The following is a 13,369-nucleotide window of genomic DNA, read 5'->3' on the forward strand; positions in this document are numbered from 1 at the left end:
GTCTGTGTTTGACCCCAGTGAAGCCCTAGAGCCCCCCAAAGTTTAAAATCACCCATTTTTTAAATGTCGTTAAATGAAAACAATGCTTTGATGAAATTCAATAAAACTTAACACCTTAATTACTCTCCACTTAATGTTTATACTTTGAAAATTTTGATGACGTAGGTCACGTGGTATGGTGGCCATATTGGATTTTCTCCAAAACCTAAAAACATCTTCTCCAGAAGGGATAATACGACAGCCTCAAACTTTTGCACACATTTGCGAGGTTCCATTAGAATGTTAAGTTGTTAATTTCGTCGAAATCGTTGCATAATTTATATGATTAAAATGATGCCGATTCGCCTCATTAAATATGCAATTGAGAGTTGAAAAAATTTAATGACAGATTCTGATAGGCCTTGAAGAGGGGACTCCAAATATGTTTACACTATGTCTGTATTTTACCCCAGTGAGGCCCCAGAGCCCCCCCAAAGTTTAAAATCACCCATTTTTGACATGTCGTAAAATGAAAACTAAAGAAGATAGACATATAGTGACCACACATTGTGGAAGATATTTTAACGTTCTACAAGTTCGCCATTTACATTAATCTGCAAATGTGGAGTTATTGGACTTTTTTGGGGACTTAAAAATTTGTCCATCCTCGATTTGTCCAATGTGAAGTTTCTTTCTTTATCATGTATTGCTATGGGCTTTTCAATCCTTCATTGATATAACATGAGGGACCCCGTAGCTGGGCCACATTGCAGATTTGAACTAACTTTCTAACTCGGAAAACCCATATTATGTGACAGGGTGATAGTGTTGAAATTTGTTAAAATGGAGGCACGCCTTGAAGCCCGGGATTACTGGTTTACCAGTTTTAATTGTTATTATTATTATTTTTGTGTACCAAGTCACGGCTCGTGTAACAGCTAAAACAGAACAAACAACAAGGCAGGAGACGAGGGGTGGGAGAGGGAAGCACAAAATAGTGGAGACACAGAGACAATTGGTGATCTGTGGAAGGGAGAGGGATGGGGAGGGGTACACGTGGTAAGCAAGATGGTACTACAGAGACTTTGAAATCAATCCTGGCCTTTGGTTTCCCCAAGACTTGCTTTGCTTCCTTTTTCTCATTTTTGAACTGCCATGGGCAGATATCGTGTCATGGGTCCCAGAGATCGGTTTTCAAATGTGAATGCACGTGTTCTATTCGACATTGTGTGGTGTCTCTTGTGCTTCAGAATAAGAAGAGCTTGGTGGCTTTCAAGATCCGACCTCTGGAGGACATGAATGAGATCACGACGCACATGCTGGAAGTTGTGCATGATCACAAGTCGATCAGCAAGTCAGCTAGCCTGGTGAGCGATTTGCCTTGTGCCTCGCATCGATAACGGTAACGGCGCGTGTGTGCAGATCGTGGTTTACACGCTGACGATCTTTATAACATGAGAAAAAGGTAATTTTGCTCATCTCGTCTCCACTGTATCTCCATCAGTACTTTGCGTCGTATTGATGTCTATTCTACATCACAGTCGACAAGGTGAGGTGTTATGTGATGTAAACCTGGCACGGGTGGGGGTGGGGGAGTAGGGTGGCAGGGATCGTCAAGCCTTGATGTCCAAGTTCTCTCCATTTAATATTCAGTGTCCCATGCTCAAGCGGTCGTCTTATTTCATTCATGAGCGGAAAAAATGGATGGCTCTCGATTTAATGTTCTTTCCTTTCCTATGTCATCTTTACCTTTGTACTGGGGTTCCACAAGGCACCATCTCAGAACGTACATTATTGATCAATATCAAAAGTCTAATTCTCCTGAAAACCAACTTCGCCATTTTGCCGATAACTCCACCCTGCGTCTAATGAAACATCATTTTGAAAGATAGCCTCCGCCGAATCCCTTTCTTCAGACTTGCACAAGATAAGCCACTTATCTTCTTGGAATATGATGTTCGATACAAGCGAGTCACATGCTCTCACACTGTCTTTCCACGAGGATTGGTAATGAATCTATCTGATACACTTCTCCGCACAGGCACTGTAAGAGATGCACACGAGGATCATAATCGCCAAACTGGAATCAAAAGACAGTCTCTGTCTGGGTACTCTCCTTCGAGTTGATGCATTCCGGAGCCACTCTGAGCTCGTCACTGTACAAGGCTTTTGGACAGAGCTCCATGGAGTATGCTTCCCCACTCTGGGTTGATGCTCCTACTTCCCACGTTGTTCCTCTTGATGCATGAGTTCCTCTCAACACTCGACTGCTCACCCTCTCAAAGTCCAGACTGGTTTTCCACCTACATTCATTCATCCCCATATTCTCCCCATTGTTGTGACGTCTACCTGTCTCGTCCTTGCTTCAATCTTTCAAATGTGCAGCCCATTACTTCCTCATGCACTCAGCCATGCAAATCCATGATATATTTCACACTCACGGATTTTTTTTCCCCATTTTGTCCCTCTCTGGGCCCTTGTTACTCGTTTTTGTGTTATTCCTCCTTTCCCCCTTGCATATGTCCATCTCCCCTCATCCCCATACTCTGGAGTAGTTTGTGAACCTTTGCCATTCAGCTTCTCCATGAGACGAGGAAGGCCCTTGTATATGCCCAAGTTTCCTCTATCTATCCATGCTTGGTCCTTCTCGGTATTTGTAAACCAATCACATATGAAACTACAAGGGCACTCGTTAGAGCGCATACCTCCGCCAAGTAATGCCTGACCCACAAGAACATATCTGGCCCAATACATTTTTTTCAAATATCATGCTTTTCTGTATATAGTTTTTGGCCCGATCTCAATGGTGAAGAATCACTTCAGAAATTAAATAATTCTCGAATACGGATCTTCACCAAAATTGAATCAATTCGTCCTTGCCACACACCCAACGTGCCCACCAAGTTCCGTCTGAATCCTTCTACAACTTTTTGAGATATCATGCTTTCTATAATTTTGGCCCCATCTCTCAATGGTGAAAAATCACGAAAAAGATTGAGGAGCCAGATCCGGATCTTCACCGAAATCAAATGAGTTTGTCCTGGTCACACACCCAACCTTTCCACATAATTTCATCTCAATCCGTCCACATCTTTTTGAGATATCCTGCACACAAACAGACAGAAAGGGGGGAAAACATAGCTTTCTTCACCTTTGGTGATGGAGGTATACAGTGGCGAGAACAAGTATTTGATACACTGCCGATTTTGCAGGTTTTCCCACTTACAAAGCACGTAGAGGTCTGTAATTTTTATCAGAGGTGCACTTCAACTGTGAAAGACGGAATCTAAAACAAAAATTCTGAAAATCACATTGTATGATTTTTAAATAATTAATTTTCATTTTATTGCATGAAATAAGTATTTGATCACCTACCAACCAGTAAGAATTCCGGCTCTCACAGACCTGTTTGTTTTGTCTTTAAGAAGCCCTCCCATTCTCCACTCATTAACTGCACCAGTTTGAACTCGTTATCTGCATAAAAGACAGCTGTCCGCACTCAATCAATCAGACTCCAACCTCACCAAAATGGGCAAGACCAGAGAGCTGTCTAAGGACATCAGGGACAAAATTGTAGACTTGCACAAGGCTGGGATGGGCTGTAGGACAATAGGCAAGCAGCTTCGTGAGAAGGCAACAACTGTTGGCGCAATTATTAGGAAATGGAAGAAGTTCAAGATAACAGTCAATCTCCCTCGGTCTGGGGCTCCATGCAAGATCTCACCTCATGGAGCCTCAATGATCATGAGAGGTGAGGGATCAGCCCAGAACTACATGGCAGGACCTGGTCAATGACCTGAAGAGAGCTGGGACCACAGTATCAAAGAAAACCATAATTAACACACTACGCCGTCATGGATTAAAATCCTGCAGTGCACGCAAGGTCCCTCTGCTCAAGCCAGCGCATGTCCAGGCCCGTCTGAAGTTTGCCAATGACCATCTGGATGACCAGAGGAGGAATGGGAAAAGGTCATGTGGTCTGATGAGACCAAAATAGAGCTTTTTGGTTTAAACTCCACTCGCCATGTTTGGAGGAAGAAGAAGGATGAGTACAACCCCAAGAACACCATCCCAACCGTGAAGCATGGTGGTGGAAACATCATTCTTTGGGGATGCTTTTCTGCAAAGGGGACAGGACGACTGCACCGTATTGAGGGAAGGATGGATGGGGCCATGTATCGCGAGATCTTGGCCAACAACCTCCTTCCCTCAACAAGAGCATTGAAGATGGGGCGTGGCTGGGTCTTCCAGCATGACAACGACCCAAAACACACAGCCAGGGCAACTAAGGAGTGGCTCCGTAAGAAGCATCTCAAGGTCCTGGAGTGGCCTAGCCAGTCTCCAGACCTGAACCCAATGGAAAATCTTTGGAGGGAGCTGAAAGTCTGTGTTGCCCAGCGACAGCCCCGAAACCTGAAGGATCTGGAGAAGATCTGTATGGAAGAGTGGGCCAAAATCCCTGCTGCACTCTGTGCAAACCTGGTTAAGAACTACAGGAAACGTCTGATCTCTGTAATTGCAAACAAAGGTTTCTGTACCAAATATTAAGTTCTGTTTTTCTGATGTATCAAATGCTTATTTCATGCAATAAAATGCAAATTAATTATTTAAAAATCATACAATGTAATTTTCAGGATTTTTGTTTTCGATTCCGTCTTTCACAGTTGAAGTGTACCTATGATGAAAACTACAGACCTCTACGTGCTTTGAAAGTGGGAAAACCTGCAAAATCGGCAGTGTATCAAATACTTGTTCTCCCCACTGTATATATTGTTACGAATTCACGCCCACCGGCGTGCGATCGGCCGCGTAACTCGAATCACAGCCGCGTCGCCCACCGGACGGACAATTCAGTCGTGACCCTCCTGGGACTACCGCCAGAAACCAGTCACGGGTGAGGGTTTAACCCCACCACCACCCATTCTGCAGTCTACCCGCGCGAAATAGGGTGAATCGCTGAATGTCGATATACCTAAGTACCCACGTGGGTAATCTGCCGAGGGAAGGGCCCACGCCACAGGCCGACTCCGGACACGAACCGCTTAAGCGGTTCGTTCCGTATTACAGGGATAACCGAGCGGAGTTATCGTCAGCCTTGACTATTCCGATTAATTACCGGGTGTTTTAAAACCCACTATTAATCCCTTACGTGATGCAAGATGGAGATTCAACAAAGGAAAGGACGCAGCGAGACGGGGAACAATTGGACAAGCACACTTTATTACACACACACAGACAAGCACGTATTCACAGCCATACAGTGATGCACATATAAAAGCAAGGACACAATGCAGAGCTACAACCGAATATAATTATTACAACACGTAAACAGTTCTACTTTTCAAGACTGGCGCCACACACACATTTACACAAAACCCAAAAGAAATGGAAGTCGCGACTTCCATTTCCACGCGACCTGAGCGCGTCGAGTCCTTGGCGACCCTAACTCCGAGTCCCTCCGGCGTGGTCCTCGAGCTCATGCCGCGCGTCGCTCGTGTGGTCCGCTCGACAGCTCGGACGAACGAACAGAACCTCCAACCAGGGACGATCACCACAACTCTCCACAATTTCCCTTCAGGGACAAGGGAACAGGAAAGGGAACGACATTCTCGTCGACCTTCACGTTCACGCCTTTTGTTAATCGTTTGAAAGAACCAAGAGCCTCCTCACTTGCGAGCCTCTCCACGCCCATGCCTTTTGTAGGGGCCAGCTCCGCCCCGTTGCCCCGCCCCATTTCTGTCTCCACCTCCCTTCGAGGCGTTTCCAGAAAGCTCTCGAAGGTGGGCGTGCCCCCACTCCGACCGCCTCACGCCGTGCATCCACCAATCGGGAGCGAGCTGCCGCACCCCTCCCCTTCACACCAAGCGTGGTGGGGGGGATTCAGGTGGAAGCATCAGGCGGGGAAATTAGCTGGGAAAACCCACAGGCGTTGTTGGTTTTTGTTCTTGCACGTGCCCGCACGGTGCTCGTTGAATGGCGAGTGGCGAAGATGTGGTAGCGTAGTTGTGGAAGGTGGCGTCGTGTAGTGAATGGCGTGATCGTGAGATGTTGGTTGTGGCGATGGTCGTTGTTGTTTTTGCACAAATTAACAATAGCCAAAGAAAAACGGCTAACTGAAGCATCGCAGCCTGAATGGATCACATATATTCCCTCTATACAACGGGTTTGGGCTAACGACGCATGAACTTACCGATATATCTCACCTGAGGACCCTTTATGGTGTAATGCGAATTTCCACAACCGTAACACTTCCCCTCCCCTTTTTACAGATTCGTCCCGAGTCGTCAAATTTTCGTTTGCCATCATGTGTAGTTCTCCCCTCGTATGTTTTACCTTCGGATCCCTGAGTGCGACATTCATTGTATTCGTGTCCCCAAAATAAGTAACCTGAGGGCTAAGTAACTAACTAACAAACACACTCATCTGGACGACTTAAATAAAATTGCCGGCGCTAACACATACATGCCAGGGGCGCACTCATATTTACAGTACATCTTAACCTTATAAATTTACACGAAACCATGGCCCAGGATCGATGGACTCTGTAAAGAGAAAAGCAGTTATCTGCTCGCATGCAGTCTCTGGCTCAGGCAATGCAGGTGACAGGGAACGTGGCCGGCTGCTCACACGCAGTCCAAGGCCTCCCCCTTTTGAAATTAACGCAGTGAACCACAACGGTGCATGGGCTGCACAAACGCAGTCTCCGTGCCAGCTCAAGTGGCACACGCAATGAACACAACGGATGGATGGATGGATGAATGCAAACACGGTGCATGTGCCGCCACTGCAGGCCCGTGTTGTAGCTACCCAACAGGGCAGTCCTCGCAAACTGCGCGACGATCCTGGCGTACATGGCAATGAACAAGGGGGGGATGCAAAAGATGATGAGGGCGGTAGGCATGGATGGCAAAGGTAAAGGCAGGCAGGCAAGTCATGACAAGGCCGCTGTCGCAAACACAGCCGGCAGATGAACTGGCAGGCACAGGCCTTGCAGCAAACACAGCCGACAGACGATCCGGCCGGCACAGGCCTTGCAGTAAAACAGCCGGCAGACGGTCGACCGGCACAGGCCTTGCAGTGAACAGCCAGCCGATGAAGTTGGCCAGCCTTTGCCTTTCAGTGGAGGTTGGTGGAGGGAGTGCGGTGGTGCTGGCCACTCGGAAGGCGGGCTCGGCCCGACCTACCATCTCCCAACCTGTCGCCTTTGCCTGTCTCTGTCCATACCCACCCCCTTAATTTGTACAAACCCAATTTAGCCCCAACTTATTTTATTGTTTTTATTTTTATTTTTTACTTCCCCTCTATAAATCGTCCCCTAAACCCCCTTTACTGTCTTTGTTCGGCTTACCTATTGTCTCCGAGCCTACTCCCAACCCCTACGTTCCCTTCCTGGAGGGGAATAAGGGAGAGCTAGTATCCTGCATCGAGGCCCAACTCAAGCCTCAGGATGGCCTCCTCAGACTTCAGCGATCTAAAACCTAAAGTGGGTCCAGCGGCCCACAACGAGAGCGAAGGGATGGATGGTGCGGGGGGTACACTTCCTATCTACCCTAACCATTTAACTTTTGAACTACCCCGGGGCTTTCAACAAGCGCCTCTCGCTTAAACTATTGGTTCTATCAACCTAGATTCCCGTCGCCTGTGTTGGTGTCCTCGCAAATTTTGGGCCTCGCCCCCCAATTTTCCTTCCGTGCCCTCACACGGTCTCATGGCTGGGATGCGTAACTCCCTTGGCAGGAACTACCCTCTGCCGATTCCCAAACGATGGCACCCCCGGGCACTACACTGCCTCCGAGCCTACCAGCTCCCTAAACACTGGGGAGTGCCCTCCATGGCGACTCCCCTGAAACGCTCACGTGGCAGGCTGGCGCCCCGGGCCCCTTCCCTGGGTGCCCGTGCCCAATGCACTGCCCATGCGGCTAATGGCGCCCCGGGCTCCCGCATCATGCGGGTGCACCCGTGCCCACTACGCTATCCCGCCCCCCCCCCATGGGCCCTAGGCCTACCACGGCCGACTAGCCCGGTGCCCGGGGTACCCACTCAGCGATACTCACCTTTCGCAGCCACGCTCCCAGCCCATCAACAGGGCTCCTGCACCCCTCCAAAACAGGTTTCGAGCCTATACTCCCACCAACAGCAAAACGTCTTCCATTTTGTCAATTTAACTAACCCACTAACTCACTTTATCCTGACCCCGGGGTCCCTTGGGCGGGAATCACTCCTCCCCCCAATCACTCATCGCACCATGCGTTCCACATTTGCTCCATACACTCAGACCCGCTGGCCTCACTCACTCAACATGTTCCCATACAATTCTTCAACTCGCATCGCTGAACCCTGCCATCCTGCTCACTACATCCCCGAACTAATTCGTGCTCCCTCGTCGTCCCTTACCATACAGCACGTTCCTTTTAACCTGCTAAGCTACGTCCCCTCTACACATCCACAGTCTGTCACTGTCCTCTAAATCCTCAATTCGCAGGGGTGGGGGGGGGCGATTTCCATCCCTCCCTACTGGGCTCGTGAACTCGTTGCAAGGCTCTGCGAGCCTTGCACCTCTGCGGGAGCGGCTGTTCCAGCACCGTTTCCTCCGGCAAGACATGTCCATGAGGACGTAAGGTTGCCCTTGTAAGGTCTCAGGCGGTCCGCATTGACTATCCGGGGAAGGGCCCGTGGTCCCATTTTAATTTTCAGCACCACGTCACTGATTTGCGCCAGGACGACCCCCGCGCCCTGCCAAGGTGAGGTGAGCTTCGGGCATCTGCCCTTCCTCTGCCGGGGGTTGAAGAACCAAATCTTCACCCCGGTGGGTACTTGCTCACCATGGCTCCGGTGGTCATACCTGTGCTTCATCTTTATGCCCGCCTGTTGGAGCTGGTAGCGTGTGAAGGCATGGACCTTCTCCATGTCTTCCTCCAACCGATGGGCATAGCCCAACCCCCGGGGGCCTATCAAGACGCTCAGGCGTCGGACCGCACAACAAATCGACGGGGCTTCTCAGCTCCCGTCCGTACATCAACAGCGCCAGACTACAAGCGGTAGACCCGTGCTGAGACGCGCGATAGGCCATCAGGAGGTACGGGAGATGTTCGTCCCAGTCCTCTTGGTTAGTGGCGGTGAAGAGGGCCAACTGTTGGACCAGGGTCCTGTTGAACCTCTCCACCATGCCATCAGACTGTGGTCTCAGGGGCGTTGTCCGTGTCTTTCGAATTTCCAGGAGCCTGCACACCTCTTTTTGTAACTCGCTCTCAAAATTTCGTCCCTGGTCCGTGTGTAGCTCCTGCGGAATCCCATACCGGCATGTAAATCCTTCTACGAAGGCCTTTGCCACGACCCCTGCTTCCTGGTTGGGAAGGGCAAAGGCCTCCGGCCATTTGGTGAAATAGTCCATAATCACGAGGATGTACTTATTACCTTGGCGAGTGGGGGGCAGTGGTCCCAAAATGTCCATGGCCACTCGCTCAAGGGGGGCCCCAACCTGATGTAGTTGGAGTGGGGCCCTCATCCTCTGTGGCGGTCCCTTATTCGCAGTACAGGCGTCGCATGCTCGACACCAGTTCTGTACATCGCGCTCCATGTTAACCCAATAGAACCGCCGGCGGACCCGAGATTTTGTTTTGGTCCTGCCCAAATGGCCGCCGGTGCGGGTACCGTGCACCTGTTTCAAAATTTGGGTCTGAAACCCATCAGGGACGATCACCAGCCAAGAAGTTTGTTCTGAAGGAATCTCCACCCACTTGCAATATAAGATGTTGTCCCTCATTTCTGGGGTCCTCCACTGAGCCCAGTATGCTTTTGTTCGCGCTCCGAGTGGGGCGATCTCCTCCCCACTGGGCCTCCTGTTTTCTTGGACCCATTTGTACACTGTCCTTATCACGGGGTCTTCCCGCTGGGCCGTGCTCCACGCCAATCCACCAAATTCCTCTCCCGCAGTTAGTGGCAAAGTTGGGCCTACCACCCGGGCCGCACGGACTGGGAGTTTCAGGGAGGTGTCTGCCAATTGGTCCCTCTCCTCATGTCTCGTGCAATATCGGCAGTTTTCTCCCAGACAGGGGCGTCGAGAGAGCGCATCAGCATTCCCACGAGCCTTACCGGCTCTATGGGCCACACTGAAATCGTACTGCTGCAACTTTTCCAACCACCTTGCAATCTGGCCTTCCGGTTCCTTGAACCGTAAGAGCCATTGCAAGGAGGAATAGTCAGTTCGAACAAAAAATTTCCTCCCATACAAGTACGGGTGAAAATGGCTCACCGCAGACAGCATTGCCAATAGCTCCTTGCGAGTGACGCAATAATTTTGTTCGGGCCTACTCATGGCCCGACTGTAATACGCGATCACTCTTTCCACGTGCCCCTGTGTCTGAGACAAGACTGCTCCCAATCCTTCCTGGCTTGCATCCATGTCCAGGGTATACATCCCGTCATCGGTGGGGTACGCTAAAACGGGTGTGGATGTTAAACACCCCTTTAATTTGAGGAAGGCCTCCTGGCATTCCCCTGTCCAATTAAATCTCAACCCCTTCTCCGTCAACCGGTGAAGGGGCCTGGCTATCTCCGCAAAGTTTGCCACGAAGCGCCGGTAGTAGGAGCAAAGTCCCAAAAAGCCCCGTACCTGTTTGACAGTTGTAGGTACAGGCCACTCCTCTACCGCTGTAATTTGTCCGGGGTTGGTCTTCACCCCCTCGCGGCCTATCACGTGTCCGAGATAGGCCACCTCTGCCCCAAACAAAGTGCATTTCTCTGGGCTCAACTTTAGCCCTGCTTGCCTGAGGCGCCCAAACACCTGGTCCAAATTGGCTATCTCCTGGGTGAATGTTTTAGCGTGGACCAGGACGTCATCCAGATACACCAGGCATGATTGCCACGGCATGTCGCCTCGTACACGCTCCGTCAATCTTTCAAAGGGGGCGGGGGCGTTACACAAACCGAACGGCATCACAGTGAACTGACACAGTCCCTTCCCCGTGGAAAATGCCGTTTTCCCCTTCCCCATCTTATCCATCTCCACCTGCCAATACCCACTCTTGAGGTCCAAAGTTGAAAACCATTTAGAGCCTGAAACGGCGTCGAGGGTATCGTCAATTCTAGGCAGGGGATAGGAGTCTTTGAGTGTCACGTTGTTCAGCTGGCGATAGTCCACGCAGAAACGCGTGGTCCCATCCTTCTTTTTGACCAGCACAACCGGTGACATCCAAGGACTTCCCGAGGGCTCAATGACACTTGCATTGAGCATCTTTTCAACCTGTTCATCAGCCTCCTCTCTTTTGCTCCATGAGAGCCTTCGAGCAGGCTGACGGACAGGCCGGGCCCCATCGGTGTGGATCGGTCAACCAGTTTCTATAAGGCCTCCCGCTGGGCATTCTCCAAATCTACACTACTCCGATTTACCATCTCGCAAATGGGACCGGGCCAATTCCTAATCAAGTTTGGAGACTCCCTCTGGGGCCGGTCCGGCTCGACGTTATAGTCCCTCAGCTCTGCGACCTCTTTCACTGGGGTGCAATCTGCCACCTTCATGCCCCTCCTGATAGTGCGTGGTTCCGTGCTAATATTTATCACCCGAACGGGCACTACTGGCCCGTCGGTACTTACCATGGTGCGGCCCACGACTAAACCTGGGGTTGATTGCCCTGCCGGTAGTTCCGCCAGGCCGCAGGAGCCCTGCCACATTGGGTGTGCTCGCCACCGGGCCCGGACCACCGCCTCGGCACCCGGGGGAATGACCACGGAGTCAGGAGCCTCCAGCTCCACTCTCTCATCCGTGCTCACGCCCTCTAACGGCAACTCCTCACCACCCAACTGCATGACCCCCGGCCCAAGTCAATCTTACAACCACCGGCCGTTAGCACATCCAACCCTATTAGACATGGGTCGCACACCTTCGCCACCCAAACCTCTATCCTTGTTTTCACGGTGTCCAATTTAAACGACACGAAACCACGTCCTATGATGGGGGCCGTTGCCCCGGTAGCTAGCTGCAAACTATGGTTTTGCAGATGGTGGATCTCATCCCAACCGTCTTCACTCGAATCAAGGACCACAGGGCTGATGATCGTGGCACTTGCTCCTGTGTCCACAGTGGCGTCTACCCCTACGCCGGCAACTTTGCACCGAATTGTTAAGCTACCATTGCCAATTTGGCCACAATTGATGAGCTGTCGCAGTTCTGAGGGCTCTTCTCCGTCTGAGTCTGCCGAACACGGCCCTACATGTTCGGCACTTCTTAGTTTCCCTGGGACTGGTGGCGGGGGGGGGGTGATGGTTCTTTTGGGTTTTGTGTAAATGTGAGTGTGTGTGGCGCCAGTCTTGAAAAGTAGAACTGTTTAAGTGTTTTAATAATTATACTGCCGGACTGACACCGCATGCCGCTCAGCCCCTCCCAACGGTGTTCTGGCTGCCTCCCAGCAGGCGGCAGTATCAGCTGCCTTCTGGAGGTTGTCCGGGTGCCATGCGGTCAGCAATGACCCGGCATCGGTGCCCCCTATCGCTCGGAGAAAATGGTCCAGGGCAATTTCCTCCCAGTACTCCAGCGGCATGTTGGCGTGCGCGATCCCCACCAAGCGGCCAATGTCGTGTGCCAATTCTCCCAGTGGTTCCAGGGAGCGTCGTTTGTGCCCGTTGAGCTGAGCTTTAACAAGCTCGCTCTGCTGGTCCATGCCAAATCGGTTTTTTAGGGCCCAATGGAGATCCTCCAGGGTCACCCCCTCGCTGGGTTCCGTGGTCAGGACTTCCAAGGCTGCGCCACGCAGGGCCGCCGTGAGCTGTGCCACACCCTGCACCTCGTTCCAGCCATTTCCTCTGGCCACACACTGGAACTGGACCATGTACGCCCTCAAGTCCGTCTTGCCATCGTACGGGGGTAGCGGCACCCTTGGTCCTTTTGAGGTCCCCCCCTCCAGTTCCCAAGGGACTCCTGGAGGGGTGAACCTCCCAAGTCCCAACGGTGCCTCACTCCCGCAGGGTCTGAGCCATTTGCCCAGGGAATTTACCACCCCTATCCATGTCTGTCCGTGCCCCACGTCGTCCCGCTTACTCTCCCAAGCCATCGGACTCGCACTCTGTACATCCACCGGAACAGTCATACCGGGTGCCCACATTAGGCCAAAAGAGCCCGCGGCCTCTACCCTCCCCAAGCTCTGCATGCACACCCCCGCATTGGGCAACCCTCCTACTCCGCCCTGTGACACCGGCCCCACCTAGGCACGATCCGCCTCGAGGGAGCATACCTCCCCCCCCCCCCCCCTCCCGAAGGAGGACACCCTGCTTCTCACCCCGGGCCTCCGCACATTTCACCAGCCTCCCCTCCATATCCTCCATTTTCCCCTTCATGACTTCACTTAATTTCTCCCCTATCGTCTCAAACGATAGTTTTCTGAGGTCCTCTTTTACC

General features: G+C 51.3%; 2 protein-coding genes across 6 annotated transcripts in view; both read left to right on the forward strand.

Moving 5' to 3' along the window:
- The window catches only part of LOC147035672 (protein phosphatase EYA1-like), a 386,713-nt gene that overhangs the window by 262,277 nt on the left and 111,067 nt on the right, over window positions 1–13,369 (forward strand). The gene's annotated exons all lie outside the window — the stretch shown is intronic.
- RPA2 (replication protein A2) overlaps window positions 1–13,369 on the forward strand; it is a 42,099-nt gene that overhangs the window by 16,865 nt on the left and 11,865 nt on the right. For all 4 annotated transcript variants that reach the window (XM_085846505.1, XM_085846513.1, XM_085846497.1 and 1 more), the window contains one exon: window positions 1,230–1,346. In XM_085846505.1, the coding sequence (XP_085702631.1) occupies window positions 1,230–1,346 (117 nt within the window). The remainder of the gene's footprint in view (window positions 1–1,229; window positions 1,347–13,369) is intronic.

This window comes from Eptatretus burgeri, chromosome 1 (assembly GCF_056783735.1).
Source record: "Eptatretus burgeri isolate ZD-2024b chromosome 1, Ebu_testis_v1, whole genome shotgun sequence".
Classification (NCBI taxonomy): domain Eukaryota; kingdom Metazoa; phylum Chordata; class Myxini; order Myxiniformes; family Myxinidae; genus Eptatretus; species Eptatretus burgeri.